General features: G+C 37.5%; 1 protein-coding gene across 2 annotated transcripts in view; it reads left to right on the forward strand.

The window, feature by feature from the left end:
* Positions 1-21,212, forward strand: part of RhoGAP71E (Rho GTPase activating protein at 71E) — a 292,611-nt gene that overhangs the window by 116,858 nt on the left and 154,541 nt on the right. For both annotated transcript variants that reach the window (XM_067152936.2, XM_067152928.2), the window contains exon 5: positions 4,732-4,933. In XM_067152936.2, coding sequence (XP_067009037.1) covers positions 4,732-4,933 — 202 coding nt within the window. The remainder of the gene's footprint in view (positions 1-4,731; positions 4,934-21,212) is intronic.

Consider the following 21,212-nt stretch of genomic DNA (forward strand, 5'->3'; position numbering starts at 1 on the left):
TCATCTGGCATGACCTCTTCCGCCTCCACGGCCATTGGGAACCATAAGAATAGTGGGTTTCTCCTCTGCCCGTTTTGTCGTTGGCCTCAAAACGTTGCCTCCTCCTCCACTCCGCCGCATTGAATTAAATCTTTTCTGCCTTCACTGCAAGGCAACAGTTCGTACTTGTATTAATCCCCAGGTACTGGGCTGCCTCATCCGTTATCTCCACTGTTCCAATGTCCACCTTCTCCACTGCAGATATTGTGGAGGTCTTCGCATGTAACCCAGTGCATGGGGCCTATCTTATACCCCATAGATGATGATGATGCTTGTTGTTTTAAGGGGCCTAACATCGAAGGTCATCGACCCGTAGGACTGGATCCTCATCAGAACTTAGCCGTTAATATAAGTCCATGGTATGATATAGTACTATTGCCCACCGCTGCGACATGGACGCGCCTGGCAAGAATTATCCATGTAGCCTAATTTTATTGGCTCATGGACCGGGTTAAGGAGCTGTCTGAGTCCAGCCTCCAAGGCTGTCCTTAACTAAAATAGCTTATATAATGCTCAACAGTTTATAATTTTCTGTCCCTCAAGGGAACTTCACACCAGACTCATTTCTACGCTCCACAGTCAATTTACAGGGGCAAGAGAGCCCATACTAAATAGCATTAATGTACAAAGAAAAGGTTAGTTGTAGCCGGCCATAAACAAAATGCAAAGGAGTCAAAACTCTTGCACTCTTTCTAGAAATATATAAAACCCTAGGTGGGTTTATGGCCTAATGACATAGAGGCTAAGCCTATTCTACAGTGGGGTGACTAAGAAAGAAATATTAAAGCCAAATAAGTGTTAAGAATTTTAGAGGTTTAGAAACTTTAGTCATCCCATACAAAGTTGAATGGGAATCAACAGAGGGTAATCACTCTTTGTTCCCTCATATTACATATTTTCCAGTAGGGAATAGAACAGAGTCCTCAGATTGGCCGAAAATTCTGCATTTAAACCACCAGATTTAGAAATTTACATGAGATAAAAGAGGTTAAAACCTTCCCCTCAAGTTAACTGCAGGAGCTATCACGTGTATAAAAATTCCGCCATTACCTTGCTTTCTGGGTCTTCCGAACGCCACCTGTGGCCCCCGCCTCCATTAGAACGCCACACTCAATAAACTGGGGCAACAAGAGGACAATACGGCCCTAATGTACCCAGCTTTTATAGTTTTTTGAGGGGAAGATTCCAGAACTCCTTACTGATACGCAGAATTCTTGTACATGCCCCCAAACGTAATTGGCCAGAGAAAATATTTACAAAATTCTGATAGGTTGTTTGATATTGGAAAAGGAACCAGCATAACTGTTGGCTACTTTGATACCTGAACAAAGCAACCTTTAAAACCTAAGGTTAGCGAATGGTAAAAATCAATTTTCCCTTAAGGATTAAATATTATCAGAGGGGGCACTTAGACCAATGGTAGAGACATCTAACAGTTGAAAACCAAACTATCTTGCACTACATCAGTTCAAGGTTAGATTACCTAGATGTCCTTACAGAAGGCGCACAGTTTAACTGGCCGGAGGTGTACTTCTGGTACTATTATTATTATTATTATTATTATTATTATTATTATTATTATTATTATTATTGTGTATAATCACTAGATTTCAAGGAACACATGCTGCTTTGGTAACAAATTTCTTGTATCAAATTTATAAAAATACACTAATTTTTATTGTTGTATAAAATTTTGATACACTACTTCCGTAAACCTCTCAGAATGACATACTGTACAATGAACTTGGTGCCCATCTCCACTACTGGCCTCTTTATTTATATTGAGCTGGCACTGCAGTACTTGGATTAAAATAAACTATAAATTCATTCACTTAACATTCTGTTATATTGTGTGACAATAATGGGTAGTTAAATTTATGTATGTCTCATACATGGCGCTTATCTCTTCATTATAGCTGCTTTAAGAATTTAGAGAACTATTGTTGTTGTTGTTGTCTGAATCTATGCCATTCCATGTCTGAACATAACTTGTAGTGGTAACTTCTTTCCATCTGTTTTTACTGCAAGTATGATTACATGTCTTTGTTTCTTTCTCCCAGAAGTGTGCTCAGCAACATTCAGCATTCCTTTTTCTGATAACATTTGATTCTGTTGCCTCTCAAAGTTCGTGTTGTGGTTGGCAGTTTCTATTGGTTAAAACCATTACCCTTCTCCCATATTTCTAATGTACCGATGAAAACTCAGTATTGATCTCTTGGTATTCAACAGACATTCTTTTTCACAATGTTGTTTGCTATCTTGGTGAAAGTTTATTTTGCTTTTGTCTGATCATCCATACCTTGCTCGCTTTAGAATCTGAGAAGCTGATCAAGTGTTTTGTGGCTGTCAAATGCATGCTTTGAATTCCCACATTTCTATGCAATGCTACATTTTATTCCTTGATACATAGAGCCTGAACATGCAGGAAACTTTTTGTGATTTGTTCATGTTGTTAAGTACATTTTTCATACACTAGTTCTATACATTAAATCGGACATTGTAAATTTATGACTTGCTGCCCTGTTTCCATGTTCCTTAATGTATTTTATTGAGATGATTTGAAATCCAATTGTATTATTTGTATACTGGTTGTTGCCCCTGATACCTGAAAAAGAAAAACAAGAGAATAATGCACTAGTAAATCACTCATCATATGATGCGTAATGGAGCTTATAAATGAACTACAGTACCTAACTAGGAAGCTGACTGAGATACTTCAGCGGGAAGCACACTTTCTTATGACACTTGAGAATGAGATGATGAGAGAGGAAAGACACCCTTAATTGAAACATCACACCAACAGTATTGACGTTCATTTACCCCATTATAAGAGGAGTTTAGGACTGACAGAGATAAATAAGGGAGACAGCTTTGAACATGTGGTAGAACCAAGACTCAAATTGTCAGCAATATTATTATATATAATGCTTGAAAATATCCTAGAAATATGTTTTTCTGTCTCGAGAAATTTGATTGTCGGATTCCTTGGCTGAATGTTGTACTTTGTTTCTTTTGTTTCTGAGGCTCCGGGACTCATTTCCAGACTCTGGGCTGGAGATTTTAACTATGTCTGGTTAGAGACAAGGTTTCTTTACTTGTCTTTATACATTCATACACAACACATTACACTGCCAACTACCACAGAAATGTATAATAGTTGGATACAATCTTTCACGTAGAGTTGGCATCAAGAAGAAGATCCTGCCATAAAATTAGGCACCGAGCTCGATAGCTGCAGTCGCTTAAGTGCGACCAGTATCCACTATTACAAGTAACAACTCTCATTACTGTTCCGTATTGAAGAAGACGTTAGGCATAGATATCAAGGATAATTTAATAAAAAACCACCTATTCAATACTTTCCACGTTTAATGTGGTTATTATCTACATGATTTTATGTAGACTTATTTGGTCAGGTACATGTTTCACCCATTATTTTGGGCATCTTCAGCCTGTAAACAACCTTTAGGTCAAGGTTTGGGACCTTTTTAACCGATATAAACATACCAATATATACACTATATACACTATATATTTTTAGTTTTGAACATTTTAAGTTAACCAGAATAGAACTGCCAAGTTAAAACACAATTAATTTAAATTTATATTTTCAATCTTGACCAACCTACAATCGGTTCAAATCTCCACTTATTGTTGACGACACATCCTGTCACCAGACACGATACGTCAAGAACTTAATATGATATAGGGGTCACATAAACCCCGATATGCAATCCTCTTCACCGAAAAGAAGATCCATTTTAGTTTTTGGACATTTTCCATATTAGATAGATTAGGACCAAAGAACTTTACTGTATTGACTTATGTTTGTATATATTGTATATAATGTATATGTTGTATATAGTGTATATATTGGTATGTTTATATCGGTTAAAAAGGTCCCAAACCTTGACCTAAAGGTTGTTTACAGGCTGAAGATGCCCAAAATAATGGGTGAAACATGTACCTGACCAAATAAGTCTACATAAAATCATGTAGATAATAACCACATTAAACGTGGAAAGTATTGAATAGGTGGTTTTTTATTAAATTATCCTTGATATCTATGCCTAACCAGTATCCAGTATTCGGGAGATAGTAGGTTCGAACCCCACTGTCGGCAGCCCTGAAAATGGTTTTCCGTGGTTTCCCATTTTCACACCAGGCAAATGCTGGGGCTGTACCTTAATTAAGGCCACGGCCGCTTCCTTCCCACTCCTAGCCCTTTCCTGTCCCATCGTCGCCGTAAGACCTATCTGTGTCGGTGCGACGTAAAACAACTAGCAAAAAAAAAAAAAATTAGGCCAAGTGTATTACAGTACATGTTACTCAGATCACATCTACAACCCCACCTGGCTGTAAGAAAAATGACAGAAGGAAAAAGTGTTGAGGAATTCTGGTTCAAAAAATACAGCAGGGTATGAATTTTGTTTAACATGATTTTGCATTCATTTATTCATATATCCTAGTTGATGTGAGAATATGTTTCTTCTGCTAATCACGGGTCATGGTGATGGTGAAATATATAATTCATAATAAATGATATCCCATGATATGAAAATTGAAACAAAGATCCTCTTGTTTTCCTTTTTCCAATCTTCCTTTCCACTATTATTTTGTTGATTGGTGGTCGTTAGATCAATGTATGTTGAAAAGAAACAAGGTGAGAATTTGAATTTTTTTCTCTTTTAGGTTAATTACTTCCTTGCCAGTATACACTCAGCGTCTTCTGGTTCTCTTGTTTGGAACATTTCGTGTAATAGCAACCAATGCAGAGAGAGCCAATACTGGAATGACATCAGAGGCACTTGGTGTATCTGTTGCACCCAGTTTCTTTCAAAGCTGTGTTAGTGATGGGAAGACAGCTAAAATGGAGGATGTGATGAGATTTAAGGTGAGCCTATTTCTACACGAAACTTGTAAATTCTAAACATACTGTATTATGGACATGATATAGCATGTCTAGAAGTACGGGCCGTGAAAGCATCAATGGCAACATACAGTATTATGTTTCTGTACAGTTCAATAAGTCGAAAATCGTTGGTTTAATGATTGCAGTGCTGTTTTGTCAGTGAGGATTTCTTTTTGGCATTACCATTTATATAAAAGTCCAGCAATATATTTGTGTGGATATAATAATGTGTGCATATACACTTGCCGGGCTAACAGTAGGGAAGTGACTGTCCAAAAAATATTGAAAATGCAAACTGTGGTCTAAAAAGTGATGTAAAAGTAAGTACAGTAGTAAATCTACAGTTTTTATTTTCGTAGTTTAGGAATTTGCTAGTTTTGACCCATATTTGACAATATGTGTTAGAGATGTGCGAATTCCTGTCTACTTGTGTTTAAACTCACTCGGTTATACCTATGATCGGTCCTCTCTACTTGGATGAGCTGTGACCCCCACAGCTTTATTCATGCTTCTCTAGGCTCAGCAGACAAAGGTTCAGCAAGAAGGTATAAAAGTAAACTTGTTTCCTCATACTGATATGGTGCAGTTCTTTTCAGGCACACCCCCAATGGAGGTGAGCTGCATGTACCATTCCAACCACATACCAGTCCTTCTGCCATTCTTAAATTTCCGGCAGTTCCAGGAATTGAACCCAGGCCCCCGAACGGCAGCTAATAACACTAACTGTTATGCCACAGGGGCGGACAGCAAAGTGATGAAGGAATATCCGCTTAAGTGCGACCAGTATCCAGTAATCGGGAGATAGTGGGTTCGAACCCCACTGTCTGCAGCCCTGAAGATGGTTTTCCGTGGTTTCCCATTTTCACACCAGGCAAATGCTGGGGCCGTACCTTAATTAAGGCCATGTCCGATTCCTTCCCATTCCTAGGCCTTTCCTATCCCATCATCGCCATAAGACGTGTGTCAGTCCGACATAAAGCAAATAGCAGCAGGAATGCAACGCGAAAAGGGTGGTACACCAGAAAAAACAGGACGGATTATACTGCAGGGACAGTCTCAAAACTACAGTGTATCAATGATTGGTTCTATTACCTGAACCACTGCAAATATGATGGAATTTGTATGTGTTTCAGAAATTTATGGAACAAAAATGTATTAAAAACTGTGAGATCAGAATACAGTTTAATGAACACCATAACGTAAATAAATTGTCCACTGTTGCTGAAATATGTAAGGAGTATCTTAAATCCACATTTAGTGAATTATTATTTATTACAGACTCTGCAAAGTAAATCCAGTTGATGTTATGTCAGGTGATGATTTATATACATATGTAACGTTTAACACACTTTCATGACATAACTGATGTTACTCTCATAAATGATTGTGAAAAACCAGAAGATCATTCGCACGTTCAGGAGAAAGATTGTTCCACTTTTCTGAAAAGATCAAATCCATTCTGCTGAAAAGCCGCTTGCTTGGAGCGCTTGTATCGGGTATACATAAAATCTTTCTAGTTACTCTAGACAGTTGTGGGTATGTTTTTGTTTTAGATTTCCACCGAGTAAGTAGACTGTCATCTTCATCATTAAAGGATGCATAATCCATGCAGCATTGAACTGTGTCCTTGTCCCCTGTTGGGTTGCCTACCTGACATTTTGTTGTGACAAGTCTACACTTGTCTTCCATTGCAGAAAAGGGTAAATAAAGGGTATATTTGAAGATAGTGCATTAGTAGCACAACTAAATAACATTCAACTGGATTCATTTTGTACACCGAGCAAGCTGGCTACGTGGTTTGATCCAAGTAGGTCTTAGCTTGCATTCAGAAGATGGTGGGTTTGACCTGTCCCATCCCGTCATCACTGTAAGACCTGTCTGAGTTGGTGTGAAGTAAAATCAATAGTAGTTATTTTGTACAGTTACACATTGTTTACATTTACATTACTATTTTGAAAACTAGCGGAAGTTCATTTGTCCAGTTAGCATTAAACTTCAGGTCATCTTCATAAATTTATACATGTTTAAGATGTAGGTTATTTTCCATCTGAATCAGCAAATAACCGCATTTACTTCTTGAACAGATTACCAAGCATGAAGATAAAACATAAGCTTCAGCAACACAGACAAAACAAAGAATGTTAAAATATAAATGAACTGGTAGAGTCTATCGATATCTGTTGATTCAGAATCAAGTTCATAGAAAGGAGGAATCTAGCTTCTAGCAACTTTAGGAGCAGATCACAAACTCGGTGCTCTCTGTGTGGTAACAAGTGAAATATTGGTGGTTGACAAAGTCTAATCAATACAGTTATCCCCGCCCTAAAAAACCCTTACCTTAAGTTAATCGATAAACAGAACGCAACAAGCAACAGAAAAACACCAAACAACACACCCAGCTCCATCCCTACCCCCACAACAACAACTCTCCCTACCCCTCCTTCCCTTCCCCTTACAGCAGCTAGTATAAGCCCAAGAAGAACACGAAGTAGTACATTACAAGCTCGCATGTCAAACACAACTCAGCTACACTAACAACAGTTAGTACATATTCCAATTCACACACATAACCCTTGGACATTCCTCCACACAATATCACTTATAACTCAATCTTATCTTCCACAGATAAACATAACATCATTGCACAGCTACAAATGGGAAAGCAGCCACTACTTTGAAACCAATGTCATCCAAATTTACGGACGCCAAAAAGACAACATGAATTGGTTCTAATAAAAGGGCAACACACACAGCAGAGCTGAACATATTTTACTTGAACTTCATCCATACATTTGGCACCTTTTTAAAATTGAAAGTGTTTTATCTCACATACGCACAGGAAGACAAACTTCTATCCATGCAATTTTACAAACTCCAAGAATAGCAGCTGAAGTGTACAACTGTAAATAAGACTTAAATACGGAAGTTAGTCGATGTATTGACCACCAAGCAAGAACGAATGTTCATATGCATGAAGTGTTTTTATATATTGTTTTTATCTTGTACATATATATAAGTTAGTTTAGGAAAAGACGTGTTTTATACACTAGTTTTAAGACCTTCAACATTTTAAACATACAGCTGCAATATTGTACAGAATGACATATACGCCAGTTCACGCTAAGACGTGCCCCATTTGTATGTAACTAAATGTACATCATCATCATATGGCATTCCTTCAACATCACAGTCTTAATCAAAGCTTCATTATATAAATATGTATGTATGGTTCAGCCGAAGATGACCTTGAATATGAGGTCGAAACCGGTCCTGTAGTTTAATATATACAATAAATAAGTATTGATTGGTGGAAATCCTCTCCTATTTTTAATTTAAAAGTCTAATCTGTCATAAATTATTACTGCATCAGTTCACAAAAATATGTCATTATATGTATACGTGTGGACTACAGATTATTAGAATCATGACTTTCGTCAGCCCTGAAGATGGTTTTCCGAGGTTTCCCATTTTCACACCAGGCAAATGGTGGGGCTGTACCTTAATTAAGGCCATGGCCGCTTCCTTTCCATTCCTAAGCCTTTCCTATCCCATCGTCGCCATAAGACCTATCTGTGTTGGTGCGACGTAAAGCAAATAGCAAAAAAAAAGTACCTAATTTATTGATGAGACTCTATCCTTGGACGATGGCTTCTTATATGGCTCATAGTTCCTCAAGTTCCATCCCTAGAACATGGCGTTGCGCTCACATTTTAACACATTGCGGACCGGTCCCGAGTTATCTCGTGTTAGCAGCAGACTGAATTTTAGTGCTATCTTTTGAGATATACCGGAACTATTTGGAGGTCGAGGGTGCTAAAACTCTTATGTATGGTTCTACACAATCGATAGTCACATTTCTAGACTATTCTTCATATCATAGCTTTTCTTTGCATTTTCTGACAACATGTTTACAAAGTTCGAAGAGCCGTGCAAGATGGCAGTGCTCAGGGATCGCACGTGTTTAGACAGGGATGAAATTATTCGTGAATTATGTGCTGATACAGGCTCCGAATGTCCAAGTGATGCTGAATATTTAAAGTTCGATGATGAAATATATTCTAACGGAAATGTTTCAAGTGATGACGAGGAGATAGTCTTATCTTCAAGGTGTGGAACTCATGTGGCGCAGAACGAGTCTGATAATTGTGTTACGGTTGTAAATATTCTAAATATTGTAAATAATGTAGTGTTTTCTGACAACTGGGTTATGGACAACAGTAAACCTAGGCTAGAGGATTTTCAACGTGCTCCTGGTATAAAGGTATGGCCTGATGAACCTGGAAACATAGGGCAAGTAGCAGTACTTATGTTTGGTGAGGATTTTTTCATTATGTCGATGAGCAGACAAACTTATACTATGAGCAGAATTCACATTCTCACAACATATCCCGTAAAACCCTAAAGTGGACTAATGTTCCCAGCTAGGAAATTAAAAAAATTGCTTTGTGTATATTGATAGGACAGGTGAAGAAATTGTGTCTGAAAGATTACTGGTCAACCGATCCCCCCCAATAGAAAACCCCATATTTCGGAAAACTATGAGCCGAAATAGATTTCAGCAAATACTTACCTACCTGCATTTCAACTACTATTCAGGAAGGCCTCCAGAATAAAACACAGTAGTCCTTCAAAGGCTAGTAATGTTCTGGCAGTTTATTTGAATGCATGCACTCCAGTTTGGAGGTAGTTAGAAAGAGGCCGGGAACAGGGCTGTGCATGGGGTGAACGGCACCCGATCTGCAATATGTTAACTGCTAATTTCCAACGATGTCAGGTCTCTCGCTGGTTGGAGATATCATATGGAAATCCTCTTTTTAACGCTAGCATGATGACATGTATGATGTCCAGGCTATGTAAAATTTAGGGTAATTCTCCTCTTCTTGGTGAAGTTGTGATAAGAGAGCTGAAACTGACAAAAACTCATTACCATGTGTTCTGACCAGTCTATAAAGTAATTTCAAAGTTTATCATTTTCATTTTCCATATTGATGACAATATAATTATTGTAGACACATGAGGTAATCCACCTAATCAATACAATATAAAATTAGTACTTCAATTTATTTTAATCTTGGTACTAGTTTCGGCCTATTGATAATTCTTACCATTGCTTAATCCATTTTTGATTCTCACTGACATCCTGCATTTTAATAACTTACGTTGTAATTCAGATATTCTGTTCTTTGATGTTGTTATGCAACCTATTTACCTCTGTTTCATAACACAATCAACTGAGATCTAATTTAACATTAATCTATTCTATCTTAATTTTTCACCAATTGTGTTAATTTTATACAAACGTTCAACAAAATATCTTCAAGACAGTGACTTATATTTATTGAAATACCATATCATAGGAATTTTCAAGTGTTGTGTTATATCCTCAAGACATTGACTTATTTTAATGGATATTATATATTGGGTCAGAACAATTTTCAAGTATGATGCTATCTATTTTTGTTATATATATGGCCAATTAGTTTTTTAAGTGTCTTTAGATCTTGTGGTTGATGATGGCCTAATATCAATAGGCTGAAGCTAGTACCAAGATTAAAATAAATTAAAGTGCTAATTTTATATTGTATTGATTAGGCAGATTGCCTCATTTGTCTACAGTAATTATAAAGTAATTGTCCAGCTACAAAATGACACTTATCTTGGCTCTCGATATCTGGCAAAAAGGGGATATGAGGTCTACTTCACTTAACTTAAATTTTTGTGTGGAGGTGTGTCACACGGTATGTCTTGATTGCATTACTTGCAGTGCAGTCATTCAAGCTCGCTTTATCCGCAGCACGCGCTAACCTTGAATTGGCTCGGTGTCTCACGTGGTCTTTTGTCTCGCCACGCGACTTGACAAAAGAAACAAAGCATCAACTTGCTTTGGGCGAACCAATGTTAGCTGGCAATATGACAGCCAAGGTTATAGTCATAAAGAGATGTCACCAAATAATACACCAAGTAGAAATAAATGTAGCTGTTACAGAAAATTCACAAGCACATACATATATCACTAATTTGACAGGGTACATACCACATTTGGACCCTGATCAGTGACAAAAGCAATTTCTTTTAGATTAAAATGTCAAGTTCAGCCATCTCTCAAGTGATTTCTTGCATTATATTTTTTTCTGTATGTGATTCGTCTGGGAATGGAGCGCATGCGAGAGTGTAAATGTTTTATAGACCAGTCTTTAGCAATGCAGTGTACAGTTATGGCCACGTAGCATTGCTTCTTATAATTATCAGTCCATAAGTCGGAACAACAATTATGAGATGGTCATATGATTAGGGTCGCGTAGCTGTGAACTAATGACTCTTTCAGAAGTGTATAATTCCACCTTTTTTCAATAGAAATTATTATATATATAAAATTTAGTGTGGTCTCCAGAGAGGCCAGGTGCAGGTTTTTAGAGTTGACGCCGTATAGGTGACCTGCATGTCTGTGAGGATGGAGCCCTTACTAAGATGAATTCTAATGCTGAAGACTGTACAGACACTCAGCTCCCGAGCCAAAGGAATTAACTAATGAGAGTTAAAATCCTCGGCCTAGCCGGGAATCAAGGCCCCCTTGGACCAAACACCAGCATGCTAACCATCTAGCCACAGAGCTGGACAATTCAAATTATGATTTATCAAATCACTAAAAAATACACAACCATATTTAAAAAAAAATGTTGGACATGTTTCATCCCTATTAGGGACATCTTTAGATACACTTAATTGGCTATATAAATTCCAATGATAAAAATGTCCATATAAAAAGTACACTATACTGCATTAAAATTAGATTTTTAAAATTGTCGTAGTCCTCCATTGTCTAAATATCATTGTGTATATTTGTGTGAACATGATATGGAAATGAAACACTATTTTTGTTATCAGACACTCATAAAACAGAAGAGAAATGCACTCGAAAGATAGAATGTTCCATTAATGTCTTGAGGTCATCACTGGATATAAAAATAATGTCACTTGGAGTAGCTGTGCATATATGGGTAATCACCTAAAACTTGCAACCCTAAATATTTCTGAAACCCATAGCAACCACCAGTACTAAAACAAAAACAACAATGGTACATACGCAGGAAGAAAAGAACCCCAAAAATATGTATAGAAATACGAACACTGCAAGATAAAACAAATTAACGGGAAGTAGAAATTAGCATGTGACAGAAAAACCGAACCAAGATCCTGAAATTCAGGTGAAACCTCTTGTGGTCTATAATTTTATAAATAGGGTAGTTACCTTTTCAATTGTGCACACCAAAATCATTAGATAAATACAGACCAATTTGCCTTTTCACAAAAAGGAGAAATGTGAAATAACAATAACTCATACTTAATTGGAAGTAATCTTCTTAAAATTTACTACCCTCACTTTTCAAGAAACAGTTAGGTGATATCAAGATACAAGGAAGGGATGGTTGCCTTAGTGTATTTCCCATTAAAGCACCACCATCACCACTTATCTGTATTTTCTTGTTGCGTGAGGAGCCTAAAGAGAGCTATCGCTGCCATGCTACTCTTGTGTTATGTAGACATGTCGTATTCTGTATATTTGCAAACCTTGGCAGTGTATATGTATGGCTGCTATGGCAATTGTAAATGAACATTTTGTAAAATTTGTTCAAGTAAGGGCCCTGTTAAAAATATATTAAAATTACTTCATGTGAAAGTAAATACATTAGATTCATGAAAATAAGAGAGAATATCTTAAGTGCAATCATTAAACAGTAGAAATGCAATGTAGAAATATTTATCTTCCATGGATCTTCCATGTCCATTTAAAGCCTTTATGCTATATTTCTCTTGCCATTCTGTTTTGTAAATTGCCTATGCACTTATCATATTGATACTTTAATACAGTTACTGTATTCTGTATTCTTGAATAATTTCGTTCTAGTTTTTTGTATGCTGCCTATTTCAAATTCAGGAATGTAGGAAGAATTGTACATTTTGCATGTTGTATATAATGATTGTAAATAATCAAAAATAAAATTCTAGGGTATATTTCAAATTGTATGTCATGTATATTGCATGCTGACAAATCCTGAATGATATTACTTGATTTTATAATTTAGTTCTAGTTTCCACGACAGTCATAAAAATAACATTTTTAACTTCAGGAAGAATTGGTGGATCAATTTTCAGTGCATATCTAAACAATTGAGCCTCCATGGCTCAGATGGCAGCGCGCCGGCCTCTCACCGCTGGGTTCCATGGTTCAAATCCCGGTCACTCTCTGTGAGATTTGTGCTGGACAAAGCGGAGGTGGGACAGGTTTTTCTCCGGGGACTTTGGTTTTCCCTGTCATCTTTCATTCCAGCAACACACTCCAATATTATTTCCATCCATCAGTCATTAATCATTGCCCCAGAGGAGTGCGACAGGCTTCGGCAACCGGCGCAATTTCTATTCTTGCTGCTAGATGGGAGCTTCATTCATTCCATCCCGGACCGGGTCGAATGATTAGAAACAGGCTGTGGATTTTCATTTTCATCTAAACAATTGTTTTAAAGGTTTACAGTTGCTAAAGAAGTATACTAAAATAATTCCTACATGAACATTTCAAAAACTAATTTGTAATAAATGGAACTCTTGCAAGGATCTGATTGTAAGATTACATCCATTTCTTCCATTCAGCCTTTCTGTTCTTTAATAAAGAAATATGATTGAAAAAAATGAACCCTCTACCTAGTTGGTGTATTGTGGAAGAGACATACTATATAGCCATAATCTTATTACTGACCATTAATGTGCTCAAAATTATGACAAGATTTTGTTTATTTTGTTCAAAAAGTTTGAACTGACTAAACCCATTGTTAGCATCATTTCTAGAATAAATGTTGTGTGGCTTTATGCCCTGCAGATAGAACAATAACACATAAATTTTAGACAGGATGCAAAGAAGCTATGTGATACACTGTCAACAGAAAACACAATTGTGTTAATGCTATAAAATTTTGCACTACGTTATTAGCATTCTAAAGTGAATGCTGCTGTATAAAATAGATCCAAGTATTCGGGAGATAGTGGGTTTGAACCCCACTGTCGGCAGCCAAGATGGTTTTCCGTGGTTCCCCATTTTCACACCAGACAAATGCTGGGGCTGTACCTTAATTAAGGCCACGGCTGCTTCCTTCCAACTCCTAGGCCTTTCCCATCTCATCGTTGCCATAAGACCTATCTGTGTTGGTGCAACGTAAAGCAAGGAAAAAAAAAAAAAAATCCAAGGGTTATGAAAAGAAATCCAAGGGTTATGAAAGGTGTCTTAGTTTTGCGCCAACATTGGGTGTGGGTGTAGAATACACAAGCTGAAGACTCCCACAGCTCGATGCTCTTTTGTTGCTGGTGGATTACTTAATTGCTTACTCGTCATGTTGCCAACTGTTGATGAGATGCTTCTTGGTCTGGACTGACCTTGCTCGTAGGGGCATTCCATTGGTCTAAATAGTGTATAATAAAGACCAGTTGATGACGGCATGGCAAAGCATGCTGCATCATTTTAATAAGAGCCTTGGCCAATTCATTTGTCACAGTTGGTATCACATCTATCTGTATTTTATTCTGGGTATGACACCATACTGTTATAAATTTCATTTAATGGCAGTGACTGTTGATGTGGATGGAATGATGAATGTCACATGTTCTATAATATTAAATATATTTCCAAGGGGCAGATTGGTGGGTCCCCAGTCTTTGCAATTAACATGTTACTCTCTCACAAATAATACAACATATGATTTATGTGATTTTCCTTTTGAAGTAATGCAGTATGCTGTTGTGTGTATAGTACAGTTGGTTTTACTACTGGAAGGTTGATCAACCAGTAGACTATTTAGGTTTCAAGAGTTAGTGTAAAAAGGCTTAGCATTTATAACGAAGATGGAAAACTTGTCAAGTTAGTGTAGCTAAACTCTTGTTCACTTATGATTCTGATACTACCTTGCTGAAAAAGATAAAGGGCTGATTGCAGAAACGATGACTAGTTCTAAGCCTTGGACAACGCGTACCTGAACAACGTCTTAAGTCGAGCACGATCTTCCATTGCATAAACGATGTTCAGCCGGTGTTTAGCTAGACGTCGTTTAAAGTTTCAATATTGGTTCGAAAATGGAAATAGACGTATCTTCAACGCAACTCTTTGCTTGTCACAACCAATGAAATTCGTTGGTGCATGAGCCAAACGTTAATCGGCTGTCGTCTTCCTACACGTTACTCAAATGTGGCTAAGCATGAGCATGACTTGCCCACAGATAAGAATATTGCTTTCGGTGGAAATAAAATCTCATAATATTATCAACACTAAAGCGACACGCAACCGTGCGAGGAAGTGCAGCTTTGATTATTGTGTTGTTGCGGTGAGTCTAATCTAAATAGCTTCTGCGAAGAGAAAATGAAACTATATTACTGTGTAACCATATGAGTTGTATGGACCATATAGATCATAGATTCTAGAGATCATACGTTCGAAACACACCGTCAGCAACCGTGAAGATTATTTTCTGTAGTTTCCCAAGTTTTGCATTAGGCAAATACTGGGGCTGTTATTATGACCATAGCTCTTCATTCCCAGTCCTTACCTTTTCCTATCGCGTAGTTGCCGAAAACTTATGTGAATTAGCGCGACCATTATCCGTCAAAAAATCCCACACACACGTCACTATTATGTGTGCTTACTTGGCAGTACATGTACTAACTGAATCCCTCCTGGCTGATGTGACAGCCTTCTGACAATCAGGACAATTATTCTGATATGGATGTAGTCGAAGTGACCTATAATTCCAGAGAAATTACATTATCCATTATCATTATAGACTGTTGTGCCTTTCAGCGTTCAGTCTGCAAGTCTCTGTGAATTTACTAAACGTCGCCACAATCCTCGATTTACAACTAGTGTTCTGGCCTCATTTAGTTCTATACCTCTTATCTTTAAATCATTAGAAACAGAGTCTAACCATCGTCGTCTTGGTCTACCTCTACTTCTCCAGAGAAATTATCCCAAATATAATCAAATACATTGGTTGACAAGAATTATAGTCAAGTTGACAGTTAACGTACTGTCCCTTGTGTCCTATGTGTCATGGTATATAACCTCTGATTGTGATTCACTCCTAAAATTTGAGGTTAAACAGTGTTATTGGCAGTGTTTAAACACGGCGGGTTGAATACCGGTTTTAGACAATTTTTAAGGGATAAATAGCATCTTTGCAATGTGGCAGCCATACTTAGACATTGTTTAACCGTAAACATTGTCTAAATACCATTTCTGCAATAGGCCTAAAGTCTTTTCAATTTCTTAATCTTGTGTGAAAATACTCAGAATTGAAGTTCTATTAGTTATTTACATGGAATGCTATGAAGGTTTTGGAGGAGTGGAGGGTTTAGGTTTATCAGTATTCGTAACTTCAACATTAGGTGGAATAGAGTTATTATTTTTTTTGCCAAGCTGCCTCTGCTGCAAGGAAACCTGGTATTCTGTTTTAGGCTGAGTGAATATCTGGGCCATGTGACAGTTGTAAAGTGATTGATAAAATTCTGATTATCTCGACAGAAATTTTAGAGTGGCATACAAAACTTTTAGACTGAGAGGTTTTCAAACATGTCTAATGTCTAATACGGAATATCTAAATAGGCTGAAATGTGTTTAGACATTATCCCATCTAATATAGATGGATTTTTTTATTGATAAGGAGGATAGTATAAGACTTTTTCACTTGGTTTTTATATTTCCCCTTGGTTTTAATGATAATCTTGCAACATCAATGCATGTAGCTTTTAATATTTTCTTTTGTTGCTGAAGATGGCTCTAGATGAGCCAAAACATGTTTGATTAAAAATTACTTCATCAAAAGATGGGTGCATGCATTGAATAGGAGAACATATTAAAACTTTTCTATTGTAAAGTGAAAACCGTCAATACAGAATGATACTAATATCTTGTAATTGTTGTCGTCTGTTGTTGAGGTGGCTAGGATTGCACTATTGACAATTGCTACCAAAAATTCTTCTTTGAATGGATCTAGGGGTAGCATGCTTACCTCTTATCCATGTCTCAGCTTTTATTTCTGGCCAGTCCAGGGATTTTAATTCAAGTCTGAGGGTGGGAACAGTGTTCAGTCAACCTCATGAGACCAACTGAGGAGCTATCTGATACAAGTGGCAGTGGACCTAGCTGTTAAAGACAAGCAATACAGCAGAGAATGTTATCACATCAACCATGTAACACTTCAATAACTGCATGTCATCTGGCTGGGCATCAGTCGTCGTGGTAGGCCTATATGTGCCATTGGGTGGGGGGGGATTTTAAAAGACCATTAAACCTGATGCTCCTGTTACTGACAGTTATTACTCCTATGGTGGTTTAAACCTGTACTGCTGTATTTTGTATTACTATATATCTGGGCTGGCCACAACGAGGCTCGCGAGCCACATGCGGCTCTTGACATCAGGCTTAGAGTAAAATGAATTTATATAATTAATGGACAGTGGCGGTTAATGCCTAACAAAGTCGTGTACAAAGAGTTAGAACCCATTACAGATACTATGCGTAAGAGGAGACTGGGATTCTTTGGACATATCCTGAGGATGCAGGATTCGAGACTTCTGAAACAACTAGTACAACACAATCTCGTCTCAAAAAATACCACAACAGGATGTAAATGGATCAGAGAAGTAAGAGAGGATCTGAAGGAAATAGGCCTTACAACAGAAGACACCACAAATAAGATAAAATTGAATACAAAACTCAAGAATACAAACCTCTGCTTTACCCTTACACAAAACAAACCAACAACACGCATATTTTCAACTGCGGAAAGGGCACGAAGATCAGAGCGTCTGAAGAAGTACTGGGAAGACCGCAAAGCCCGAACAATCCCTTCAAAGAGACCTGAACGATGGACTGACTAAAGTGATCCTATGTGGTCATAAAAGAAGAAGAAGAAGAATTAATGGAAACTAACAGCATCTCGCGCTGTACAGTTGAAGCTACTAAACTGCAAGAGGACAAAAGAATAAAAGGACTCTAACGAAGTGGCGTTTCTACCATGGAATTTTGTAAGAATGTTCCAGAAGAAAAAATACCCACTAACAAAAGAGTGTGCTAAGAGGCTTATCTCAATCTTTGGGACTATTTATGTGTTAATCACTGTAAACAGTGCTTAAATTCATTCAATCTAAATATCGATCTGAACTGATGAACATTTAAGTGAACTTGTGCGACCTGCGCTTACCAATTATCAACCAGATTTAAAAAAAAAACTAACAGCAAAAATGAACATTCGAAAAAGCACTTCTCGAAACTAAAATTTCATTCCTTGATGTGTACCTGAACAACATTGATCTGCGTACTGTAGAAAATAAATGTTCCTTCATTTGTTATAAAATGAAAAGCGTTTCTTAATTTTATAAACCATTTTCAAAACATGCTTCCATTTTTGTCTCCTAAATTTGCGGCTCCCAAAATTAAGGTTAGTGGCCACCCCTGCTATATATCTTGTGAACAGCTGTCCATAAGCTTGATAGGCACATTGAAAGTATATGGTGGACTGTGGATGGGTGAAAATGATCATTCACAAGTTTTTATTAAATAATAATTAACATCAGAAATTTTATTCACTATTAGCACTAATCTCTGTTGTGTTCATTCTATACCATAATGGCTATGAACCTCAACTGTAGTATAGGATAAGAATAACTCTTCTGACAGCTGCTGTTAAAAGTCGAAGAAAGTTGTACAATTGTGTATGAAAGTTTCTAATGTGTGCCTTCATGATTTTCGAATGCAAGGTAAGTTTTTGAATAATTTTATCAATCATGTCATGTTTCTTATGTAGCTGCTAATAACTGTAACTCATAAAATTTATTTGATTGTAAAGTTCAGCTTTGCTAAGGTAAAAGGAGTTACATTATAAAACAAGTCTGGTAACTCTATTGTATCTGAATGCTTAATTGAAGGCGAGCACAATTCGGCTCATTGAGTAGCGCTTCAGTTCAAGCAGGTAAAGGAGCAGTGTATCCGCTCTGACAGAAGGTACAGCCTAACAGCTGCTTACAAGGCTCGCATTTTCAACTAGGGAACGGACATGTATCAAAACAGATTTAAACTTCACCAGTTTTGCTGTGCCTAATGTCTCATTCTTTCAGTGCATTAGATTATGGCAAGGAAACAGAAAAATTACTTATATTCATGTCAATAGGTTATTTGTAGGAAACAGATTTATTTTGGCATCAGCTATAGTACTAGTCACGTAAGGCTGTACAATAAAAATTAAATTATAGCCGCCCCATTCTCTTTCTTTAATGGCTCATCGTTGTATTCTGCTGGTGAATATTGTGCCCCTGTATGGGAAAACAGCACTCGTACCATTGAGATTGATGTGCAACTCAATGAGACCATGAGGGTTATCACTGGTACTGTTAGATCTACTCCCACACAGTGGCTTCCAGTCCTAGCTAATATCGCTTCACAAGATCTAAGGAGGAAAGCAGCTAAGGTAAGTTTGCCCAAGAAGATCACCTCTCATAAGAACTCCCCGTTGTACGATGCCCTGCAAGATGCACCAACAACACGTTTCAAATCACGCAAGCCACACTGGGTTGATTTAGAAGGTATTAATTCTTTTGACATGACCTACAAGTGGCAACAACATTGGAACAAACATCCACCCAACAGTGCTCACCTGGTTGAAGATCCTACAAAGAAGGTAGAGGGATTCCAACTACCGCGCTGATCCGCATTAGAACGGGTCAAGGGAGGTGTGGTCACACCTTAAAGAAATGGGGTTTCCATACTTCTGCTGCCTGTGACTGTGGAGTGGAGGACCAAACAATACAACACATTGTTCAGGAGTGCCCACTTCGTGCATTTGACGGTGGTCTGAAGACTCTTCACCAAGTGACATCATGTGCTCTGGAATGGTTGTCAAATTTGGATATTTCCATTTGATTATTTGTAAACGTTTGTGTACTTGTATTACCATACGATGTACATACTGATGCCAACTTGATTAGTTACATATTGAAATCATGAGACATAACCATCCACAAACTAACCTTAGTGCAAGTATCAGTAATGAAGGTTTCCTTACCCAAGTAAATGATTCATAATTAAATTGGTTTTCAAGCTCAATGAGGAATTAAAAGGAAATAGGCCTATACACTTTCTCTCCCCCTCACATAATTTAATGTTCTATATTTCTGCCTTTATTTTGATGTACACATTACTATAACCATGTTCTTCAGTGTTTGCCTGGTGTAAATAATTCGTCTCCCTTCTTGAAAGTTGCTATTACTTGTCGGACTTAGTGAAACCATGCTTTAATAATGCACACAAGCAAACATATTGCATACACGTACGCCATAAGTCAATAAGAATACACAAAGGCTAAGTCTGCAAACCATACCAAAGTTGTGACGAGAAGGTTAGGTTAGGTTGATTCGAAGTTTCATTCCATCTCAACTGAACCGATCTTTATAGAGGAGGTAATGTTGCTTTCCTTTGTGGAGGAGTTCTTGCATTTTTTTTCCTTGCTTCTTATAAATCCTAATTGCATTCTACACATACTAATTGGATGAAATAAGACTGTATCAACTACATTATTAAATGTATTATTCGAACATGCACAATTCTACATACCTAGTATTACCCAAACAGATTTATTATAATCCTACAGAAAAAGAAAATATGCTTTACTTATACCCGCAAATGTACCACTAGTGATTTTCGTAATACAGCAGTGGCAATTCGTAAATCTCACCAGTCACGAAAAAACCATGACTATATAGTGCCAATGTGCAAGATTAACAGTAACTGTAAGATGCTGTATCGGCAAGTAGTGTCCTTAAACTGTATGGCTAGTGACACTGAATCGAACTCAACAGTTAGAAAATAAGTATAAATCCAATGGTAACAAGTATAAATCACTACCTTCAGTATTAACAGGGGAGAAAGAATTTCGTTGTACCCTTAGTGTGTACGCTTACATGGCAGGGAGTGCAACAATATACTCCTTTGACTACTACCTGAACCAAACTCGATAGCTGTAGTTGCTTAAGTGCGGCCAGTATCCAGTATTCGGGAGACACTAGGTTTGAGCCCAACTGTCGGCAGCCCTGAAGATGGTTTTCTGTGGTTTCCCATTTTCACAACAGGCAAATGCTGGGGCGGTATCTTTAGGCCATGGCCGCTCCCTTTCCACTTCTAGCCCTTTCCTGTCCCATCCTTACCATAAGACCTATCTGTGTCGGTGTGACG

The sequence above is a fragment of the Anabrus simplex genome, chromosome 1 (assembly GCF_040414725.1).
Source record: "Anabrus simplex isolate iqAnaSimp1 chromosome 1, ASM4041472v1, whole genome shotgun sequence".
Lineage (NCBI taxonomy): Eukaryota > Metazoa > Arthropoda > Insecta > Orthoptera > Tettigoniidae > Anabrus > Anabrus simplex.